This window comes from Harmonia axyridis, chromosome 1 (genome assembly GCF_914767665.1).
Source record: "Harmonia axyridis chromosome 1, icHarAxyr1.1, whole genome shotgun sequence".
NCBI lineage: Eukaryota > Metazoa > Arthropoda > Insecta > Coleoptera > Coccinellidae > Harmonia > Harmonia axyridis.
In genome coordinates this window covers 30,029,581-30,054,091 of record NC_059501.1, presented here as the reverse complement: position 1 = coordinate 30,054,091, position 24,511 = coordinate 30,029,581, and the positions used below count along the sequence as shown (strand labels likewise).

Below are 24,511 nucleotides of genomic sequence, written 5' to 3'. Positions count from 1 at the left end.
TTACTTCACAGAAACCAGAGAATTTTCTTCAAAAATTCCGAAAAAACTTACTCATTAGCAGAACCGTAGAAAATTGTAGAAGAATATCGAAACAAAAATAAAAAGGTAATATTGCAATGCCAAAAAACTGAGTTAAAATTTTGCGTGTAATGTAGATATATTAACAATTTCATATAGATGGTGTCATTAGAAACATGAAAAGTAGAATAATTTTCTTAAGCGAAATCATAAGTCAAAGAAGAAACTAACAAACGGAAGAAAATAATGCAATGGTTTATTGTTTCCTCTTCTATTGTAAAATATATCGGCACGTATAGAAAAAACTGTATATTGATATTAACATAAAAAATATAGAAACATCGTTTAGATTTCAATGTTCGAGTTTTGAACTGAATTTTATGTATATACATATTACAAAACGTACACAAATTTAGAGGTTGAGTTATTTATTGCTCTTGATTTGAATTCCAATAGTTTGTCATTGGATATAATAAAGCATTAGTTATCTGCATTGTACTACACTTACATCTATTTTCATCCCTATTAATATCTCCTAGGAAGGTAATTGCAGATCCAAATTGCCCGTTGGCATATTTTCCATCTATGAATTTATCATTCACAGGTTCTTCAAGTTTACCCTGCAAAATTTGACGAATGTTTTTATTACAAAGCTCATGGAAATGATAATGCATAAATATTCAAAATTTTACGTATCAACAGAAGATTAGAGTCTAAAAACTAACTCGTTTTAATATTCTCTCCTGGCAGAACTCAGAAATCATAATTTAATACTCACTTTTGGGCTACCTAAATATAAATACATTCTTCCTTCGTTGAACGCAGAACCACGATAGAATGGAGAACCAACAAAAAGATCATCAAAACCATCTCGGTTGATATCTCCTGCTGCCAATGCAGCTCCAAAGTATTCGCCAAATTGAGTCCCTTTCTTTGTTTCTTTGATGTTCAATTTCCCTCCAGAACTAGATACCAACACCTTAAATATATTAGGAGCTTAACAATGTTGTCATTAATCCTAGGAGTATGAATCCGAATCAGTTCTAATATCATAATTGGTGAAACCATTGAAATAGTAAGGGCCAGTTGTACCATTTGCCTAAACATTGATTAAAATTTAAACATTGATTAATTTCTGATTTCTCTTGAGAAATCATAGAGTAATCAACGTTTAAATTTTTAATCAATGTTCAGGCAAATGGTGCAACTGGCCTTATAGTCTGATAGTACTCCATATTTCATATTCAGTTATACACTTCTTTGGTCTCCAAGGGCGCAATAAGCGCATAAATAAATAAGCGGTCAAGGGTGCTCTCGGGGGATTAGTCGACCCCAGTCATGCCAAGGTCTGTGCTGGCATGGTTCACCGCAGCCTCCTCGGGGCGAGAGTTGGACAGTGATCGACCGACACTGACCAATGCGGTGCGACTCCCCATACCCTGCTGTAGTGTCGTGGCTTGGGGTATTGCACGGGGCTTACGATGCCAGGTATGCAAGGGATCAGCACTTCATGCCTGATATACCGACATGTGGAATCTGATGTCTGTGGTCATGTCTCGCGAGCAGAGGACACATGCCGGGGGATTTGGCTTAACCGCCTGAACCGAGTGTATGAAAGACACAATAAAAACTTTCCCCAAGACAAGGTGGAACAGCGTATGCCGAAGTCTGCGTGGCTAGTGGGAGGATCTAGTCCTGAATATGCGAACTCCAGATACCAGGCGACCTCTGGTTTAATTGGCCTTCCAGGGGCATGCGGGGCTCTGCCTCTGGTGACTGAAATTCCCTAGCTGCACGTGGGACTTCATATGGACCAGACAGAAAAAACCAAAGAAGGGTCTAGCACTAGCCCTAATGTGCTAATCGAGGAAGTGCAAAGCCTCGCTCAGCCTGAGGAACAGGGCGCAAGTCCTGGCGCAAGTCCATGGCGGAGGAAATGCTGCTGAAGAGCAGCGATGAAGAGGTCGTAGCTGGCCTCGAAAAGCTGACGGTCAGGAGACATAGACTCTCCGGGGCCGCCAGAAGGAGGATGAAGTTCCTTCTAAAGAAAGGGATGGCTCCTGACGATGCCAAGAAAGAAGCCTCCAAACCAATTGGTCCAAAGCAGAAAACAGGCCGAGGGACCAAGAGAAATAGGTCGGAGGACAGCACGCCTAAAGGCAAGGAGCCAAAGAGTGCCAAATGCGAGGCTTCAAAAGTCGCACGGTCCTCAGGAGGTGCCGGGGCTCAGGCCTCGGGTGCCTCCAAAGTTCAATCCTCGGGAGCTTCCGGGGCTCAGCCCTTAGGAACTCCCAAGGGTCCCGCATCAGGTGTGCCCACCTACAGCCAGGCTACCGCTGGTCTGAAGGTGGGGATAATGCACAAAAAATTTCCAGAGGTGATTTTGGAAATGGACCAACTAATGGCCATCAAAAAATCGCTAATGGAAGAGATTATTGCATTGGGGAACGAGGACGCCATAACGCCCACGTTCCACCAACTGCATATGAGGCCAGGCTGGCTTGGGCTGACATGCTCTGTCAAAGCCACTGTAGAGTGGCTGAAGAGCATACAGCCAAAACTCAAACCTTGGGAGGGAGCTGACCTAAGGATAGCCGAAGAGGCAGAACTGCCTCACCCGGAGATCCTGGTCGGATATCTCCCCGACAGCCATGATCTCTCCAATGAGAAAATTCTCAAGGCGGTAGAGAATCAGAATGCAGGGCTCAAAACCTCCAGCTGGGGAGTCCTTCGAAGGGGACCATCAGGACCCATGCTTGAGTTTGTCATCTCGGCTGATAGAACATCGGTCGAGAAACTTAGAGCAAAGAATTGGCAGATAAATTACTTTTTCGGCCAAACAAATCTCCGCCTAAAGGGACCAAAGACAATGGCCGAGAGGAGAGGAGCATCTCAGGCCCCAACCTCTGGTCCGGCGTCGAAAAGGCCCAAAGGGGAGGTAAAGAAGAAGGTGGTGAAGCCTCCAGGAAATGAAGAGGCCATAAAACTGACCACCAGCTCTGGGGGGAGGGCTGATCCGCAAGGGCGTGATAAGGGGGGGTCCGACGGAGAAAAACCGGCGGTCCCTTCCGAAAAGCCTAGCGGACATCCTACCTCATAAGGAGTAGATGTCTGACATGCCTTCAGATAAACCTCCAGCACTCGAAGGCAGCCTCTAGTGCCTTATGCTGGAGAACATCTAGAAGGCATGTTGACATAGGGCTGATACAAGAGCCCTGGATCAATGGAGGTCAAGTAAGAGGCCTACCAAACAAAGTATATCAGACGATATACTGCGATAAGGCAGTAAGTCCAAGAGCCCTAATAATACTCAGAAGGGGACTAACCTGTCTTCCACTTACAGAGTTCCTGACAAGGGATCTTGCTGCGGCATTGGTTGAGGTGCGAACTGAGAACATCAAGAGGCAGCTTGTTATCGCCTCAGGATATTTTCCAGGAGACGCCATCAGCCCACCACCGGAGGAAGTACAACGCCTCATCGAATGGTGCCGCATAGAGAAAAAACAACTGATTCTGGGCTGCGATGCGAACGCACACCACAAAGTATGGGGCAGCACAGATATAAATCATAGAGGTGAGGTTTACTTGACTTTCTATTTTCTACTAACATAGAGATAGTAAATGTGGGTAATAGTCCAACCTTCATGAATGCGATCAGAAGGGAAGTAATTGACCTTACACTGGCGACACCTTTTATTGCGGGGATGGTCAAGAACTGGAGGGTCTCAGAAGAGCCATCCATGTCAGACCATATGGCAATAGAATTCAACATTGAAGCAACTGCTTCAGCTGATGTTGAGTGCAGAATACCCAGGAAGACAGACTGGGAACTTTACATAGCCCACATGAGTTCTGATCTGAAGGGCCTGAAATACAACATCAGCTCCAATGAGGATCTGGAGAACGCCTCTGCTCACTTCACATCATGTCTGAAGAGGGCATTTGAAAACAGTTGTCCACTCAGGAAGAAAACGATCTCCAGAGACGTCCCCTGGTGGAACAATCATCTTGAAAACCTCAAGAAAATTGCTAGAAAAGCCTTCAATAAGGCTAAGCGAGAAGGCAGCTGGAATGCCTACAGACTAGCCCTGACCAACTACAACAAAGAGGTCAGGAAAGCCAAAAGGCAGTCCTGGAGAAGCTTCTGTGAGGGAATAGATAAAACGGCCCCAGCAGCTAGACTTCAAAAGGTACTATCTAAGGATCACTCAAACCCAATTGGCCAAATAAAGAAGCCATGTGGGGAATTTACGAATGATCCTCAAGAGAGCCTAAGAGCTCTACTAGAGACTCACTTTCCTGGCTCCAGGCAGATTACCAGTGAAGATGGGGCCCCCGCTGGGGAAGTATACAACCCCACCAGGTGGGATTCTCAGAAAGCTGGTAGACTATTCACACCAGAAATAATTGAATGGGCGATAAAGAGCTTTCAGCCCTTCAAATCAGCAGGCATGGATGGTATTTTTTCAGAAAGGTGTTGAAGTACTTATAGCCCCGATAACTGAGCTCTTCAAGGTCAGCTTTACAAGGGGCTATATCCCGAAATCATGGAGGGAGGCGAGGGTAGTATTCATACCCAAAGAGGGTCGAGAAGGCTCCCCAGAGCCTAAATCCTATCGACCCATATGCCTCACCTCCTTTCTCCTGAAGACCATGGAGAAAATAATTGACAACAACATACGAGGCAGTGTAAAACTCCACAGCAAACAGTTTGCTTATAGGGCGGGTAGATCTACTGTAGACGCCCTTCATCATCTTCTTAGAGAGGTGGAAGGCACCCTCAACGCAAAGGAGATTCTGCTTGCAATGTTCGGTGATATCGAAGGGGCCTTTGACAATACCCTACATACCTCCATATGCAATGCAGCCAAAAGGAAAGGGATAGAACCCTCCACTGTTAAGTGGATATCAGCTATGTTGAAAGGACGAACCGTTACAGCCTATCTGGGAGAAACCGAAGTGACTGTGCTGACGGGCAGGGGATGCCCTCAGCGAGGGGTTCTATCACCCCTGCTGTGGAGCTTGGTCATGGATGGCCTCTTGGAGAGGCTTACAACAGGCGGATTTAACGTCCAGGCTTACGCCGACGACATAGTGGTGACGGTTAGAGGCAAGCATGTGGGCCCAATAAGTAGCCGAATGCAACTTGCTCTCAAAACTATTGAAAATTGGTGCGGGGAAGAGGGGCTTACTGTCAACCCCTCGAAAACATCAATAATCCCGTTCACTAGAAGAAGGAATCTCGACCTCAGAGCTCTAGTCTTAAATGGTCAGACTCTGCACTTCTCTAGTGAGTGTAAATATCTAGGTGTTATCCTGGACAGTAAACTGAACTGGGGGAAACATATAGATAAGACTCTTTCCAGAGCCACGGCGGCTATGTAGGCATGCAAAAGACTCTTTGGAAAGACATGGGGAGTGAAACCGAAAATGGTACTGTGGTTATACACAGCGGTGGTACGCCCTATTGTCACCTATGCATCTCTAGCATGGTGGACAAAAACCGAGGAGGTCACCACACGCATCAGGTTGCAGAAAATGCAAAGGCTGGCGTGCATTGGTGTCACAGGAGCTATGCGCACAGCTCCTACGGCAGCGCTGGAGGTCATACTAGACTTGCCTCCCTTACACCTACATGTAAGGAAATGTAGCCTGCTGGAAACAATAAGGATTTCCCATATTGGAAAGCTCCTTCCTGGGAACTGGGTTGGACATATGAGGATACTGAATCAACTAGATTCAAACCTCCTCGCAAAACCATCAGATATTATGCCAACCACCTACGATTTTGAAACGCCCTTTGAAACGGTTATAAATGACCGTCATAGTGCAATAAGTTTCATAAATCGTCTAGACAAAAAGTCATCCATATGGTTTACAGATGGATCAAAAACAGAGAGGGGCACCGATTGGGATATATGGACCTAGACTGAGGATCTCTAAAGCCCTGGGGAGTGAGCCCTCGATTCTACAAGCCGAGATAATGGCTGTTTAGGTATGCGCCCAGGAGTGTCTCAAAATGAACCTCAAAGGGGCGCATATCTACATCACCACGGACAGCCAAGCCACGCTGAGATCCCTGGAATCGTGCTGTCAGGGGTCTCTGCTGACTTGGGAGTGCCGTAACACCATAAAGCAACTGGCCAAAGGAAATAAGGTGACTCTACTATGGGTACCAGGGCACTGTGGTGTTGAAGGAAATGAGAGAGCTGACGAGCTTGCAAAAAGTGCATCTAGGTTAGACCTGCTGGACCTGAGCCTTTCTGTGGGATAGGAAAAGACCAATACAAAGCTGCGGTCCAGCTATGGGAGTTGAACAGTAGGACAATCCACTGGACTAACACTCCTAGACTTGCTCAGGCAAAGAAATTCGTGAAGATTTCACCTACTTACACCAGAAAACTCCTGAAGCTGTCACGAGCGGAGCTTCGGGTGATGGTGGGACTGCTGACGGGGCACTGTCGGTACAAACATCATTTGTATCGTATGGGTAAGTCAGCAGACGAGATTTGCAGGCTCTGTGGATCGGAAGTAGAAACTTCTGAACACTTGATATGCAAGTGTCCAGAGCTGGCTGGCCTAAGAACCATTCACATGGGCAAGCCGGTCCTGGATACCAGAGAGGTAATGGCCAAGGCCCCTAGGGAGGTTGTCAATTTTATTAACGTCGTTGACGACCTCCCTGGGTTTCTATGAATGAGTAGGGTAGTGAACGAAAGATCTGCATGGTCGCAGTTCCCGGAAGGCTCACCGAAGCAAAACGACCCCAGTTCAAATAATAATAATAATAATAATAATAAGCGGTCAAGGGTGGTGCTTTCCTCAAATTTTTAACCATCTTATGAAATCAATAGGACTGACCTTTTGAATTGATAATAAGAAAACATTAATGTATGAACTAACTTATTTTCACCGGCCTATAAAAATGTCGAAGGTACTGACATTTGAGCTGATTTGCAGGTTAATCGGACTAAAGCTTCTTCAGAAAATATACTCAATAAAGTTCAACTCCTATAGTTGATCACATCACCAGAACCCGATATTTCTGTGATTATAGATTCGATGATATTGAAATTTTGCGTGAATTTTGAAAAATTGACATTTTACAAGACTTGACAAATTTCATTTGGATAGCAGAATCAGAACCATAAAAATTTCAAGCGTATTATCTTGTGAAAATCCTTATAACGTGTGCTCATTTAAATCCGTGGTCACGAATGCTGTGGAGTTGATTTTCTGTGATTACAAGTTGCGCTTAGTACTAAATACCTATATAGAAATATACTGAGCTGGAAAATGAAGTGTATATGGTCATTAATAAATTTTCTCTATTTCAGTATCGTAATAAGTTCATTACAGCTCTAAAAACAGTGCTGTAATGAACCCATCGTTTCCGGTTATATTTTTCGTTTTGTGTTTGTCTACACTGACTTCCAATCCTTCCAATCGAATTTCAACAAACGTCAATAATTGTCAATATAATATAATTTGGATATAATGAAATGATTTGAAACATTATTCGCAATTTCTCTTAATTCTGGTGGTGTTAAATCGACTTCGTTAGATATAATTCACGAATTTAATGCGTAATTGTAAATTATTCCAAAATTCGAAAGGTACGTTTCAAATTCAAAATCCTAATCTGTCAATTTTCTTAACAGACACACCAACTGCCAAGATACATTACAAAAGTTACTATGGGATATTATCTGAATTTTTCATTGAATTTCGACAATATTTCACAAAATTTGACTGAAATAGAGAAAATATCGTCTAATACTAGTTGCAGAAGGCAATTCCAACACTCATGCGTATTGGAATATGAGCCCATTCTGCAACTTGTTTTAGAATATACTATTCCAATTTCGTTGATCGTTATTGATAATATGGATCATGCATTAAAATACTGCTCCATTTAATAACTGAGTCCATAGCATATAAATAGTTTTTTTTATATCTTGTTCAAAAACTCATAATCAGCTTTTCATTTCTCAAAAGTTTTCTATTTAAATTACCATCATTCACCTATATACCTAACAAGAATAATAATGACTTCAAATGGGAAATTATATGTGAAAAAAGGCGGAGATCAACTGTTCAATTCAACCCTTTTTTATTTCATATTATAAAATTTAGGTTCAAGACTATTTTACTTACCTGACCATAATATCCAGAGCGAGGTGCTCCTCCAACGTAAAAAGTTTCTTTTGAGTAGAAACGTCCAGAAGTTACGGCATATCCTAAAAAATAAGTCAATTTTCACTATGAAAAATAATAAACATACCTAATATAATATAATGAATACAGAGTTGTCAGGGTGACTTGTGGAGATAGAAGGCAAAAGGACCTCAAACTGAGGATTGGAGATGTAAATGGCCTGTAAGGATATTGCTTTCAGTGGTATAGGGTGATTCATGAAAAACTTTTAAAAGTATGATGAACTCCAATATCTTCTTCATTATGGCAAATTTTGCACATGTTTGTTATTATACTATACCCATGCTCTATCCGCTCAAAAAATTAAAACTGTAGGTCCGTATTAAAAAATTTCAATTTACGTGTCATGTGGAAAATATCACTCAGTCGTCGGTATATGGGATGAAAAAAATTCGTATATAAATTTGAAAACAGCGATCAAATTGGGTATATATCTGTTCTTTGTTTGAATGGCACAAATTTTGTATGGTTTTCATGATAAGTTCAAAGATGATCGTTTTTATTTTATACAAGGGCGTACAAAAAGAATGAAAACAAAGTTTTCATTCGGATCACCCTGTGAAGTGAACCGTTCACAGACGAGTATGTTTACAAATACTCAGATATTTCATATCTGTTCTGAAAACTTCTTTTTTTTTTCATTAATTGCGATATATCAATTTTGTGGAAATCACTGTATATTATATGGTCCCAGCTTGAATCTAACTTCAAAAGCTTTGCGATTCAATGCATTAATTTTTCATTCAATAACATTTAATTTATACGTAATAACAATATTTTCAGTTCTGCTTCAATATCTTGTGTGTCCTCTACGCAGGGCCGTCGCTAGCCAAACTGCCGGCCTAGGCAGAGACCCAATTTGCCATCTTAGGCAGACACTGAAAATGCCGCCTAAAAACTTTCCGATAAAAAAATCATTTGTGAAATTCGTTGAAAACAAAAAAAAAATAAATTCATTCTTCCAGGAACCCAGATTTCTCGGAAAAAGTGAATAATGCCTCCCTCTAGAGCGGGCCCTGCAGTTTCAGGTTCTTCTGCTCAGTTTTGACTTAATTAAAAGCATGAACATTTTTTTCTTTGAATTATCGAGTGAAACAATAGGATTATGCGGATGAACCATTATTTTTAATTCAATTGCGCCCACGCCCAACTCTAGTTGATTTGATATAAAAAAGATTATAAAATAATGGAATGTGGTATGAAATAATAAAACTTCTTTTATTTCTTAAGAAGGATAAGTTGGAAATAGTGAAATGGAATCGTTTCTCGTATATTTTTCATTACATTCTGAGGAATCAACATTCTGATCGGAGAATTGAGAAGAGAAATAATCCAAAAGCAACTTCAATTGGCAATAAAATTCGGCAACGTTTAGCAAAGCGAACGCCAACAAGCCTGATGATTGCATTTGTTTTTTCAGCGTCAATAACTCGCACTAAGAGAGGATGGCGGGACATCTGGATATTTATCAGTATAATGCAGCACATTTGATGGTTTTTGATTTATTATTTCCCTTTATCTATCCGCTTTCTAGGCATCGCTCTTTTTTGTCATGTGTGATTTTTCCAATCGTCATCGGTATACACTTACTCGTTGTTTTCGGTTTTTTGTATCACTCTCGTCACAAAATTTCAATACTGTAGTTATCAAAGAACTGAACTGAGAAATTCACATCGAAAAATTGTCTGGGCTGTGTTGTACAATTTATTTTGTTTCATTCAAATTCCAATTTATTTGTGGTGATATCAGTTTTGAATTGATTATCTACAGGGTGTTCCTACATTGGAGGTAAAAATGAAAATGACAGATTTCTCGGATCATTTATAGAAAAAAAGTCTTATTAAACATGGATCCGCAAACCCTTTGTTTTTGAGATACAGGTGTTAAAGTCCAAGTTTTTCCCTAAAAGCACTTTACCTTTCACAAGATATGTAACTTGAATTGGCATAGATATTCCAATTTAAAGTTTTCATCATGTGATATCCTAATTTTAAATGCAATTTCTTCTGGAAGGGTGACAGCTTCTTTTCTTCGGAATTATATTTTTGTGAACCACTGGTAGTCTACAAAAATTTGAAAAGAAACTCAGTACTACACTTTTTGTTTTGTTGTAGTTTTTTCGTATCTGCATTCCATTTCGAGAAAAAAATTCAAGCAGCTCTCTATAGTAATTCTCAGGAAATTCCAAATTATTTTGAAGATCCAGTTAGGTAGCTGTGATAAATAAATTAATTATAAGTTTTGGTACTTATTTACCAACTTTGTAACGAAGATTAACTAAGATTCGATCAACTGGTTAAGCATCACAAAAAAGTGGGACTACAAGAAACACCATGTATCTCGAAAACAAAGCGTTTGCGAGCTCAAGTTTATGGGCCATTTTATTTTCAAAATTATCCAAGGAATCTCTCATTTTCCTTCGTAACTCCAATTCAGGAACACCCAGAATAAGATAAGAACAATCGAATTGGTATTAAAAAAAATTATTTCGAGGAATTTGTTTCAAATTTCCTCATCAAACCTCTTATTCTCAAATTATAAATATGAGTAAACAATGATTGACCCCCCCAAGAAAAAAAAAATTACGTCCTTGGTTGAAAGGGGTGTGAATATGGGCAGATTGAGCCTAATAATAGGCATGAGTTTTCTGAACTGTTACTGAACAAGTTAAATACAATTTTACGGTAAGATTGTGATATTGAAGTTCTGAGAATGTTATGTGGTTATTTGTTTTTTTTCAAATCTGAATTTTGTGTTTGAGTGGAAATTATTCACCTAATTAAGAAATGGATTCAGTTGTCTAGATGTTCCAGAAAGGCAATCAAGTATGTCATCTACAAATCGATTCCAAAAGTATATTTCTTCCGGTAATTTCGAGTTATGAATTTTATTTTTGGACGATATAAAAATTGAAATTCATGGATCGTGTTCTCGATCGTGGATGATCAATACGGTATGACAAATGATTTTTGTACCAAATTTCAAGCCAATAGCTCTTTAGTTTCCGAATGAAGCTATGGACAGACTTTTTATTCGATTTCTGGATTCTATACATTCCGAAACGTGAACCGTATTTCAGGGGAGATTTAAATGTTTTTCAAAGATGCCAAAGGTCTCTCAATTGAAAATAATAAATCAAAACGATGTATGAATAATTGAATTACTATAAATGAAGATAGTACTCACCGTAATAACTGAATACGTTGATGTCTTTAGTAGCTGTGGGATCGGCAATATCGAAATGATTGAATATTGCTGCAGGATCTTCATCAAGTATTTGTTGTTTTGAGTATTGTGTGTATTTGCTCGGAGATATATTATTTTTTGCATCTTTGTATACCATAGTCGTTCCTTTCCAATTGTAAACACCCGGTGCGCCAATAAACATCTCTTTTTTATCCTAAACAATAAGATTGAAATCAACAAAATATTATAATGGTCAACAAAGGTGAAATAAAGAATGTACTTCTCACTTCAGGTATGTGCACTGATAATCCTGCCTCGCCTTGAGCCCAATTGTAGACATTTGTTCCTTCAACTTCCAATACATCGTTGACTGCGTTATTTTAAATAGTATTAATAGTCTCACTATTCTCAGAAAAAATATTATAACTTACAATCGTTTTCCAAAGGCTTTTTCTTATAATAGTGCTTACTCTTAAGATATGACCAATAACAAGCTCCGCGCATTTTGTAATCATTGAATCCCATATGGACCCACCGTGGTGCACAAACCTGAAAATATATTTACAAAATAATCTTTTTTCATAATGGAATGCGATAAATTTCAAAACGTCGGTAGGTAATCAATTCTTATGGAAGTGGTATAAGAATTCGACAACTAAATTATGTAGAATAACGCAATAATGAGTTCTTTCTGGAAATTGTGGAATTGTGAGTAACAATTTAAAAAAATTTTGATGCTTGACTTGGAATCAACTCAATCAATGTTAAGTCAAGTACTTAATAGAGAAATACTCAACTTAACATTGAAACATTGACATGATTCCAAATCAAAATCAAGCTACTTAGTTTTAGCTTGAGTCAAGTAACTTGAATATCAAGTCAAGCCGTGAATCTCTAGATGAAATCCATCCTGTATCTTCTAAACGAATAGAATTAGGACAATTTCCAACAATTATTCAGATGGGCGGGCAAGTGAAATGCAATGCCGCCACCAGGATCGGCATAGCGGATATTTTTCCGGGGCGCCAAATTGTAGGAGCGCAAAGTCAGTTATTGAAACAAGACATATTTTTTGACACAAAATATGTCCTTGGAAAAAATTCCGTTCTTTGTGGTGAATTGAAAATTGCCAAGCGCCAATTCCATGAACATTCAAAGAACCGAATGAGATTCAATTTGGTCAGCAACAACAGAAAGGAACTCCGCTCTATAGGGGCGGCAAATAATGGAGGGCGGCATTGTCTACGTTTTCCAAGAAATCTGGATTCCTAGGAAAATATATTGATTTTTTTTTATTTTAACTAATTTCACATGAATTTTCTGAATCCAAATAACTAGAGTTGGGTGTGGGCGTATTCACATTTGAAATAACCATTCATCCGCATAATCCGATTGTTTTATTTAATCATATTAAAAAAAAAAACGAAATGTCGAGCGTTTTATGAAGTCGAAACTTAGCAGAAGAATCCGAAACCTGAATTAAATTCATATATTTCATGATGTATTCATTAGAATTCAGTTGAGCACGTTCATTATTCATTACATTCCCCATTTTCTAATCATCTATTCGATTTAAATTTGAATCCATAAAAAATGCATTTTTTCTTTAGTAAAACACTTTTCATAAAAAATGGTGAAGTTTTCCACACTAAATCTCTGAATACAAATTTACCAATTACCCCTCCCACAGGTTTTTTGTTTAGTACCAAATCCCAAACCTGCAAGGGTGCCGAGTTGTATTTTTGCCTAGGAGACAGAAACGCTAGAATGAGCCCTGCTCCGATTATCCAATATTAATTTTTGGCATTTTGCTGAGTTAGATTCTATTAGGGCGGCAAAATGGGTCTCTGCCTAAGACAGTTTGGCTAGTTACGGTCCTGATAGGCGCTCTCAACTATAGTTTTGGTTTTCAGCTATAGTCTTTGAGAACTGCGTCGTCTTTTTACTATAAAGCTTAGTCCTTTTTTTCAGGACAAAACGTCCAATGCTAAATTGAGCAAGGTGATTTTAAGTTCAAAAATACGATTTCATATGAAATTGAAAAGAATTCTGAGAACAATATCAGAGGCTTCTTCGAAGAAAATTCAAGAACCCGAGTTCGAAAGCAAATAATGGGGCTCAAATATATACATATAACTTATTAAATCGTAAAACTGAGAAATAGGTAGTGAAAAATGGTTTTTCTACAGAGCCCTTAGCTGCCAAAATAATTTTTTCTGGTATATAACAAAACATATGAATTTAAAACTCCAACAAAAATTGATGAATAGGTAAGTTGTATTGCCTATAATGATATGAATCTGTATCGAGCCAGATAAATTAGACAAAGCAGGGCGGCGAAATTTTATTTTGCCGGGGCGCCAGAAAGTCTGGCGGCGGCCCTGGTGTAATGTACACTTATAAAAAAACTTACGACAGTTCTGTTATATTTCAAACTGACATCCATTGAGGCTCCAATCCAAGCGTCATCCAAAATATTTCTGTTTTCCCCTGTAAGATATTTTTGTTCATTTTTTATACTGGAAATATTTCAAACATACCCTTATCAATCTCTATATATTTACAAGGTTTGGGTATAGTGCACCTGAATATTATCCCCGGATTCTTGAATTTGAGAGAGGGGCTGTTACTGCGTGGGGCACCAACCTGCAACCTGAAAAAAAAAGTTTCTGTTTACGTGTGCACTTGAAGTAATAGCAAATATTATAAACGGTTGGTGGTGTAGGATCAGAGAAACAGGAAAATGATACTCTGTTAGTTCGCCGACGTTTCGAAAAAATTTATTTCCATCCTCAGGGCTCTACAAAATTTACGGAAAACATCATTTGTAACATTGATGAAGGTGTTTACAAAATAAAGAAAAGATGAGCATTACTAAAAGTTATTGACTAGAAAATATCACAGAAAAGATGGTCTGGTATAATTTAGATATACAAAGAAACATTATATAATTCCAAACATTTTTAGTTTCTCTGATCCTACACCACCAATCTATAGTGAAGTAAAATTTTTGGATCACCACTCACTTCAAATATTATAAACGGTTTTTCAATAAGAGGTTTCATTGTGATATTAATTATTAATTTTGAGAAAAATCAATGAATCTTTATTTCATTGTAAAAAGGATGGTATGCCAAAAATATAGTTTAAATGAGATTTTTGTGATGAAAATTCATATTAATATGATTTCAAGTTTCAGGAAATAAAATAAATTTTAGCCTGTATGTCTGCACCGTATACAGGGTGGTTAAGAAAAATCGAGTAGAATAACGAAATTTTATTCTCAGAAAATTCAAGCATTTTAAGACTATCAATACAATGTATGGCCTCCAAGGGCATCAATAACAGCTTGACATCTTCTTTGCATACTACACACGAGGTTTGTGATCATTTCTTGAGGTTATTTTCTTTTCGATTTTTTATTATATTATTATTATGAAATGAATCATACTTTTTCCTCCACGGTACGAATAAATATAAACACTCACCAATTTAGTCATATGTATTACGATGCGGGTGAAATTGTTGAATTCCATTAGACCTATGTTGAGGTTTTCTATTTCGTCATAGTTATTTATAATATTTATAATAAGTGCAGAAGGCATTGATATTCTTCCACGAGTTCAAAATTCAAAAACGAGCCACGAAGTGGCGAGTTTTGGAATGAACGAGTGGTAGAATGAGCCTTCTGTACGAGTATTATACATTATTTTCTCTAATTCATTGTATTTTCATTGAAATTAATGAAATATTTTCATAAATATAATTTAGTGATTTTTGCATTGAAAAATGTTGGTTGGCAGAACTGATTTCTTTAAGGCAAATTGATGAATTGACAGATAAATCCGTGGCGGAAAGTTCGGAGTACCAACATAGAATAATAAAATATAACCATGAAAACTGTGCGTTTCTGATATATTTTCGCACGATTTTGTTCTACAGGATGTGGAAGAATGAACGGAATAACCACAGAATGAGAGAAATAATCTTATTTTTAATGGTTGGTTTTTTTCACGAAACTTATGCGGTTGTTATCTTTGCTTGGCTGATATGATACTGGACGGTGGTGTTTTGTATTCGAGTATAAATATGTTATCATTGGATTTTCAAACATGTTCTGATGATATTCTTACTGATACGAATTCATTATATTTATTTGATTTCTCTTAATAGATTGTTGTAAATTATACTTAATTTTTGAGTATCTGTTCTAATATTCATTGTGTCATGTATGGAAATGTGTATCATTTCACTGATACATTTTTTAATGATAATTGCATTCTTTATCCAAAATTTTCACTTCATCAAAGTCCAAATTATGATTTTCTTGGAAGTGGTGTACAGCTAGAGCGGTTTTCTCATTTTTGTCTATATTCTTTCCCTGGCAATCGTACTGATGTTGACGTATACGATTTTTTAGGTACTGTTTGGTCATGCCCACATACGATAGGTTGCAATCTTTACAAGGAATTTGGTAAACCAAATTAGATGTCATTAATTTCGGAAAAGAGTTTGTGTATATGTTCTCTAGTTTTGTGAGTGGATAGAAAGCAAGCTTGATGTTAGATGCTTGATTTTTCATCAAATTATCAACTTTTTCCGATAAACCTTCAATGTATGGAAATTTATAATAGATGATTTTCCCTCCTTTCTGTATTAATTCTTGTGGTCTCAACAAATTTGTGTTTACAGGAATGCATAATTTTATTTATTAGCTTTCTGGGGTAATTGTTCTTTCTTAGAATATTTTTTATTTTCATCTCATTAACTGGCCAAAATTCTTTACTGCTGAGACTGTAACATCTAAAAAATAGGTTCTTCATGGTATTGTTTTTGTGGATTTGTGGGTGGTGTGAAAAGTAATTGAGAACTCGGTTGGAAGCAATTGCTTTGGTTTACCAAATTCCTTGTTAAGATTGCAACCTATCGTATGTGGGCATGACCAAACAGTACCTAAAAAATCGTATACGTCAACATCAGTACGATTGCCAGGGAAAGAATATAGAAAAAATGAGAAAACCGCTCTAGCTGTACACCACTTCCAAGAAAATCATAATTTGGACTTTGATGAAGTGAAAATTTTGGATAAAGAATGCAATTATCATAAAAGATGTATCAGTGAAATGATACACATTTCCATACATGACACAATGAACAGATACTCAAAAATTAAGTATAATTTACAACAATCTATTAACAGAAATCAAATAAATATAATGAATTCGTGTCAGTAAGAATATCATCAGAACATGTTTGAAAATCCAATGATAACATATTTATACTCGAATACAAAACACCACCGTCCAGTATCATATCAGCCAAGAAAAGATAACAACCGCATATTAAGTTTCGTGACAAAAACCAACAATTTTTTTTTTTTTTTTTTCTTTCATTGAAGGCATCGACTGCTATGGTCATTAGCCTCTAACCTAACCATCACCGGACATGTACAACATCCATGACCTAGCCAGGATTCGAACCCGGTACCTACGGCACCACAGTCGACATCTCTGTCCACTGCACTACCGAGGCAGTCTAAAACCAACTATTGAATATAAGATTATTGACGAAATAGAAAACCTCAACATAGGTCTAATGGAATTCAACAACTTCACCCGCATCGTAATACATATGACTAAATTGGTGAGTGTTTATATTTATTCGTACCGTGGAGGAAAAAGTATGATTCATTTCATAATAATAATATAATAAAAAATCGAAAAGAAAATAACCTTATTCCACCTGAATCCTAGTCATTTCTTGTCTTTCACTATTATTGATGATTGTATATAGAAGTAGAGTATAAGCCTCTAAGACCGTTTCTTTTTAAATGATTTTGTGTATTGTTTTTCGTATTGTTGTAACCAGATTGTTCATTTGTCCAATAATTCTTAATAAATACTTTTACAGTCCTGAAGAAGATCCCAAATAGAATCGAAACGTCGACAGTTGAAACTGAGTGTATTATTCACCCTATTAGCAGTCCTGAAGCCAAGATCCCTATTTCCTGAGTTGAATGCAAGGACGAGATTTGTTGGATATGGACGCTTATTTATTTTACCGCTGAGTCGTCACTCTTTCCCTCCTTTCTCTATGGGGAGAAACCTTATTCCTTGTATTGTACTCCTACCATATATAAACTCTTCATATAAGGGCGTGCTCCGAGGACAGCCCGTCAGATTATTAAAAGAAAAATCAAATCTCAGAAAAACTCGAGCGCGTCAGATTAAGGCTAAGTAAGTTAAATACATACAGAACAGAATATATTTCAATAATCTGATGATTTTAGCGTGGCATGAGGAAATGGGTGAGTGGCAAAATTGTAAAAAAAAACGTCACTGTGAAATACTCGAGCGCGATTAAATTTTTTTTATTTTGAAGGAAATCCTGTAAGTATAACAAAATAAAAATAATCTGACGATTTTCATGGGGCGATGTAGCTTAAACCATAAATAAAGTGTGGTGCGTACAGCTGCTGAGAACTGGATTGAAACTCCTCAGGTGTCATAACACCTGACATATCAGGAGATACTTTAGATTCAGGTACGTTTTTTTTTAATACTACTCGTATAATACAAAAGAAATAGAAAATTTTAAAGTTTATTATTATTATTATTCCTTTTTACAGAAACACAAAATGAAGAAGAAATTGACCATGGAGGAATCAATTTTGAAGATGAATCCAGTGAGGATGAAGATTAAAAAATTTTTTTATATTCTTTAATCTATTATTGTATTAATAAATAATGATAAAATTACACCTACATATACGCGTAATAATTTATTCCACTCAGAAATTAGAAAAAAAAGTTTTTTCTTTCAAATTTCCAGATTAAGAATATTCCTCCATATATTTGTCAGATTATCATTTGGGACGACTAGAACATCAAGTTGTATCGTTTGTGTAAAAATCTGATGATTTTTTCACATTTTCGAAAATCTACCATGACTTTTGATCACATCCAAATCGTCAGATATTTTAATAGGACACTTTTTTGAGTTTTCTAAATATTCCCTTCGAATATCTGACACGCTCGAATAACTTTCTGTTTTTCTTTCTACTCTTTTGTACAGCCATCCTCCCCTAATTACTCGTCAGAATAATATCTCTCGGTTGTTAGAAAAACAAAGCAGGTAAACACCGTGAATGTCTGAGGCGCTCGAGTATTTTTATGTGAATGATTTTTTTAACATTTTTGAAAATTAGCACACGCTCTCCTCCTCACTAAAATGTCAAAATGAACATAAATTATTTTTCGTTTTAGGCCCAAATCTTCACAATCCAATCGGTCCCCATGACGCTTTAGTAACTGAAAATTTAGCGTACCGGGCTCCTCTACTATTACGTTACGTTGTAAATGTGACTTAGATTCATTGTGTTCATAGCACTTTTTCCTCAAAAATATCCAAGGAATCTCTTATTTTCCTTTGTATCTCCAATTTGGGAACACCCTGTATCTGAGTAGAATCTAAGCCTATTCTATTTGCAAAGAAGACAATGAAGCTTTCGCCTCTGGTGTAGACTTTGCCGAAATACTAACTACTAAACTTGTTCACTTACCACGAAGATTGTGTGTCATCTCCAGGGATGAGTAAAAGTGAAAATCCAAAATAACTTGTTATATTTGATGGTTTCACATTGTCAATAAATTTCGATTGATCTAGGTATATTATCGTATTAGATGTATCAATGTTGAAACCTAACTCCTGAAATATCACTAGCCCAAACTGTAAGTAAAATAAAAAAAATGTTAATGCGGCCCTCATACTGTCGTATCAAATTATTTAATAGTTCACAGATCCATGATACGGCTTCAACTGCTGGTGTCGATTGTGAGGTATAATTTCCAAGGCGACAGGATATGGTCAGATAGCAAAAGGGAAACATGATGTAGACTCAAGTAAATATATGCGGTTTATTTTTGTGTATTTCACTTTTACGTTATCCGCTGATATCTTTTAGTCATTAGTCATCTTCGAATCGTATGAGTAGTATCCACAGACATATTGGGATAGTAAGTCTACGGTAGTATCACTAGTGTAGATACATGGAAAACTAAGAAGTTCTCGTTAATTACCTTATTATGCTTTCGAGTCGTTCGAAGAGAAAATTAGAAGTGCACTGACGTGAAGTCGAAAGTTTTAATTCGAGGGAGAAATTAAGAAAAAATTTATTTCTCGAAAATCTGACAATACAAATACAATGTTTTTTACCGACCATTTTTTTCATATATTAGTTTCGGAGGTAGGAAATTTTTATTCGAATATTTTCCTCACGAGTCTAGGTATTTTCAGATGAAAAAGGAAATCACTAACCATACCGTAAATTTGCATTTTTTCGGTAAAAATCTATTGTTCTTCATCAGAAAATAATCGATAATAATATCCAAATCAAATCATTCCAATCGGATAGAACATTTTGTTTGAACTCTGGAAATATCTTATTTTCATAGTCGTAGTCAATTTTAATGTGTAGGTACCGGGTTTTTCACTATAATTTGATCCCCCCTTCAACTTTGTTAATAAAAGAGGTATAGTATATCCAAAGTCACTTGAACTAGTCTATGAAAACGCTTGGCCATAGATGTCCCTTTGAAGTGGATACCGCGATCCGCTAAATACCGGGGTTTATTTGAAAGTATTGTTAGGCAATAAATTCACTGTTCCCAAAGCATTTTCTAGAAACTTGAAGAACCCTTGTATAATCGAAATATTCTGCTTCCTCCAAGTGACTTTGGATATATTTTACAAAAACATGTTTTCTACAAAAGTTTCACGAAATCGACTACTGTTTTTTTTAAATGATTTCACAAAAAGAAATAAATACAGGGTGTTTTATTGGTAAATGTACATACGTTGACCTGAGGTAGAGCTGCCCCAGACGAGTCCAAAAATCCTATATATGATAATAATAATAATATAATAATATATTCATCATCAAAGTTTACATATACATAAACATACATATGAGGGACTAATGATAGGTCTAATCTTCCCCATAGCCGTGATACAGGGTGTTTTATAAATTCACCAATATTATTCCTTATAACTTTTGAACAACCCAGTATATTTGATTGATATTTGAAACAAACAATTCACTCCATTAGGTCCTTCGATTAATCTTTAAACTAATTGAAAAAATCAGGTCCGTATTAGAAAAATATTGGACTCTTCACAAGCTGAGGTTCAACACCCTGTATAGTGGAATATTGGAATTCAATGGAAATATTCGGAAAGAGCAGAGATTTCCCAATGTGGATCAGTAGATTTTAAAATCCCACACGTCATTCAACTCATCGAAAATTTCGGATAAAAATTTAGTTCAATAGTGGAATTTCACTAACTTCTCAGAAAACTCGTATATTGAGATTAAATTGAAAAATTTGTCTTGTTCGGTGATAGAACACATTAATTGAGTTGTATGTCCTGATATCCTGACAACTATGTTTCACTAAATAATAAAATTTTGAGAAATTATTTTCTGTCAAATCCCATAAGAGTTTATTCGAGTAGGCTACAACAATTATCGATTATATTCGTGAAAATGGCCAGCTTCCAACATCAAAATTCAATGATTCCCAAGAAAGTAGGCACCTAAATATCAATGAAGACATTCTTGAAATGATAAAGATACATCCAGAAAATAGCTCTAGGAGATAGCTCATAAAAAAACAATCATGACAGGATAACGTATCTCAATTGAATACAAGTTCAAATATTAAAGAAGTCTGGCAAAAAATAAACGTTATTAAAGGCAAACGAAGAGGTCCCAAAATAACAGCTCTCAAAGACAAAAACCAAAAAACTATCACAGATAAAAAAGAAATCGCTGAACTATTGGCACAAAATTTCCAAGAATTTTTATCAGACAGTAGCTACACCACTGATTTCTTGAGACACAAAAAACGCGTAGAACTCACCGAACCCATAACCATAAATGAAGACGAGTAGAACCCAAACACCAGTAAAATTTCTCAAATATCTTCCCGAATCAGGTTTGGAGATTTTGCTAAAACTTTAACAAAATTTATACTGAGAAAGCATTCGTGAATGAATGGAGAGAAACTACTATCATACCTATACTCAAACCAAGATGTTCCAAATTGAAAGCTAGAAGTTATCGACCTATATCTTTGACTAATACTATGTGCAAAGTCATGGATAAAATCATAAACAAAAGACTATGTTATATCCTGGAAAAAGAAAGGTTAATAACAAAATATCAAAGCGGATTTCGTAAAAACAGGTCAACAATGGACAATTCAGTTCAAATACATACTGAAGTTCTGGACGCTTTTGCTAATGAAGAAGAATTAATAGCAGTCTTTTTCGACATAGTAAAAGCATATGACACAACTTGGAGACACCGTTTACTGAGGAGAAAAACTTAGACAGAAATATTTTACACTATATACAAAACTTTATAAGCGATTGAACCTTCAAAGTCAAACTAGACAATTATAAATTCGGCTCTTACATTTTACGAAACGGACTTCCGCAAGGTTCAGTAATCAGCACTACTCTATTCCTGATAGCCATAGATGATGTAGTCTCCTCAATAACACCACCCATAAAACCATCACTATATGCCGAAGACTTTGTTATAATGTGTCGAGGCAGAAATTCTGAAACAACGAAAAATATATTGCAAGTCTGTATTAACAGAATCGAAGAATGGTCAAACATATCCGGTTTCCTCTGCTCACATGCTAAAACTAAAGTGATGAAATTCACAAGGAAGCATTTCAAACCATGAATTCTGAAACTAACAAACACCCCTCTAGAAAATGTCCAATCTCCCATTTTCCTCGGAATCACCTTTGATACAAGACTCACTTGGCAAGAACATCTAAAAGAGCTCAAAGCAAGTTGCATGCGAAGATTGATTATAATGAAAGTTTTATCTAGTAACCACTGGGGAGCAGATGAGGAAATTCTGTTAACAATCTACAGAAAATTAATTCGATCTAAGCTTGATTATGAATCAGTCTTGTACTCCACAGCTAGTAAAACCACATTAAAAAAGCTAAACGTTATACAGAACACTGCACTTCGGCTAGCATTAGGTGCACATATTACAAGCCCTTCAGATAGCCCATGCAAGGAAACAGGTGAGCTACCCTTATCATTACACCGACAAATGCTACAGCTAACGTACCTCCTCTGCAAGAATTTCTGATAACACCCGAAATCCAAACCAGAATCTAATAGTCACCCAGAAATATAAGTACGAAAACAATGAAAACCTTAAACCTCCGTTATATTACCTGGTGAACAATTCATTGACCTCTTCTTTCCCCCCTACAATTACATATAAAGAACCTACTCATCCACCCTGGATCAATAAGAAACTCAGCGTTAACCTACATCTTACAAAGTACCGAAAAAGTGAAACTCCAAGAGAAATTCTACAACACTTCAGACAGATGGTTTCATATTATAAAAACTGTCGAATAATATACACGGATGCAGCTAAGTCGCCTGATGGAATTGGATGCGCTTTAATTCAACGACAACATTTCAGATGTATAAACTACCAGAAGATTGTACCATCTTCACGGCCGAACTTATAATAGCAATACAAAAAGTTATTGAATATGCAGCCTCTCAAAACCTTCGAAACCCACTCATTTGCACCGATTCTTTGAACTCAATTCAGGCAATAATGAACACGTACTCCAAAATCCAATCGTCAACAATATCTCAGACTTGATGAACCAAAACCAGGCACCAACAAAAATAAAGATGGTATGGATACCATATCATACAGGAATCGAGGATAAAGATCAAACCGACAAATTCGCGAAAAGAGCTATATACGAAGGACAACCTGTGGAAATCACGACTACTTATGACCTAAGCACTGAATACAAGAACGAAATAAAACAGAAATGGGCTACATTACTTCATCAACGAAGATCGAAACTCTCATTCATTGAATGTTCTAACGCCAAATCCCATCCCATCATGACGAAAAGAAAATCAAATCAACTTGTAATGCTGAGAAGACTTAGAATTGGTCATACACGATGTACCCACTCATACTTACTGAAGAAAGAACCCCCACCACAGTGCACTTCATGTAATGTCCAAGTACCCGTCAAGCATATAATAACATAATGCCCGCTTTATGAAAACCAAAGGAAATCCTGTGTACTTAGCTCCAAAATGGAAGATGCCCTCAACATTGGTATCAACATTTAACAGTACAATATGTTAACTAAACTTTGTAAATGAAATGTAAATTTTATTGTACCAAAATCGCTAATGACCCAGGTGTCGAAGCGAAAATTTATAAATAAAATAAAATAGATAGCCCATGCTCTGAACGTAGGGCATGTGACTATATGGCGTAGATTGAAAAGAAATAACCTTTACCCTTTTCATCTCCAGAAAATACGATTGGAGTCCATGATTTTAATGAATGAAAAAATAATTAAAAGAATTTTATTTACTGGGGAAAAGCCATTTTCATGAGGAATAGCGTCTTCAATGTGAAGAATTCGAATATGTGGGCTGAAGAAAATCCTCATGAAATCAGGTACACCAAATCCCAACACGATAGGACCCCGCACGTTTTATATGGGAAATGGCTTTCCGTGAATTTGGCTGAATTTTTGATATGTTGAAGTTCTTGATAAACTGATCAGAAGTGTCCGTAGCCACAAAGCACAAAAATGGACAGTTTTCTAGATTTGGAGCTTTGAAAATGGGTTTTTTGCAATTTTCGGGGCTTTTGCTCATCAATCGGGGAGCTCTCATTTCTGGTTGGGATGGAATTTGGATGTTCGGCGGCCAGAACCCGACTGAGAAATGATCTTCCTTAGTTATATTAGGCACCGCCATCGATAATTTTGTATACACCGCTCCACATTTACTATGAAATGAGATAATAAAGAAATTGTATTCTCAAGAATTCGTGGGTTAATATCGGAAGTTCCATTCATATTTAGCTTCCAACACTTGGACTCCTATATTCTAACCAGATAGTACTATATTGTGTCAAAACTGCAGACATTTTCACGGATTCGTTTGTCTGTGAGATGGTATCATCAATTTCCAGACATTCTGAGGAAAATGTCTTGGCACC

At 36.9% G+C, this 24,511-nt stretch overlaps 2 protein-coding genes and 1 long non-coding RNA gene across 4 annotated transcripts in view; 2 read left to right on the top strand and 1 right to left on the bottom strand.

Annotated features, from left to right (window-relative positions):
- The window catches only part of LOC123688271 (integrin alpha-PS4-like), a 40,537-nt gene extending 21,283 nt beyond the window's left edge, over positions 1–19,254 (bottom strand). Inside the window, exons 1-9 of the mRNA XM_045627100.1 lie at positions 18,983–19,254; positions 13,962–14,074; positions 13,835–13,911; positions 11,853–11,970; positions 11,709–11,791; positions 11,422–11,635; positions 8,176–8,258; positions 797–997; positions 527–638 (exon numbers count right to left, since the gene is read on the bottom strand). Of these exons, the coding sequence (XP_045483056.1) occupies positions 527–638; positions 797–997; positions 8,176–8,258; positions 11,422–11,635; positions 11,709–11,791; positions 11,853–11,970; positions 13,835–13,911; positions 13,962–14,074; positions 18,983–19,188 (1,207 nt within the window). The 5' untranslated portion in view covers positions 19,189–19,254. The remainder of the gene's footprint in view (positions 1–526; positions 639–796; positions 998–8,175; positions 8,259–11,421; positions 11,636–11,708; positions 11,792–11,852; positions 11,971–13,834; positions 13,912–13,961; positions 14,075–18,982) is intronic.
- Positions 1,947–3,788, top strand: LOC123688287. The gene is made up of 2 exons (XM_045627101.1): positions 1,947–3,303; positions 3,362–3,788. The coding sequence occupies exon 1, from the start codon at positions 1,955–1,957 to the stop codon at positions 3,116–3,118; it is 1,164 nt and encodes a 387-aa protein (XP_045483057.1). The 5' UTR covers positions 1,947–1,954; the 3' UTR covers positions 3,119–3,303; positions 3,362–3,788.
- LOC123688303 lies at positions 16,956–18,187 on the top strand. 2 transcript variants are annotated; one of them, XR_006749842.1, is made up of 5 exons: positions 16,956–17,064; positions 17,332–17,657; positions 17,711–17,728; positions 17,803–17,964; positions 18,050–18,187. It is a non-coding gene; the product is annotated as an uncharacterized LOC123688303 (long non-coding RNA). The 2 variants fall into 2 exon arrangements; XR_006749836.1 differs by having other exon boundaries at positions 17,711–17,964.
- Positions 19,255–24,511: the final 5,257 nt, after the last annotated feature.

Coding starts and splice junctions, on each gene's coding strand:
- LOC123688287 (XM_045627101.1), top strand. CDS start 1,955: ATGCTGCTGAAGAGCAGCGATGAAGAGGTCGTAGCTGGCCTCGAAAAG.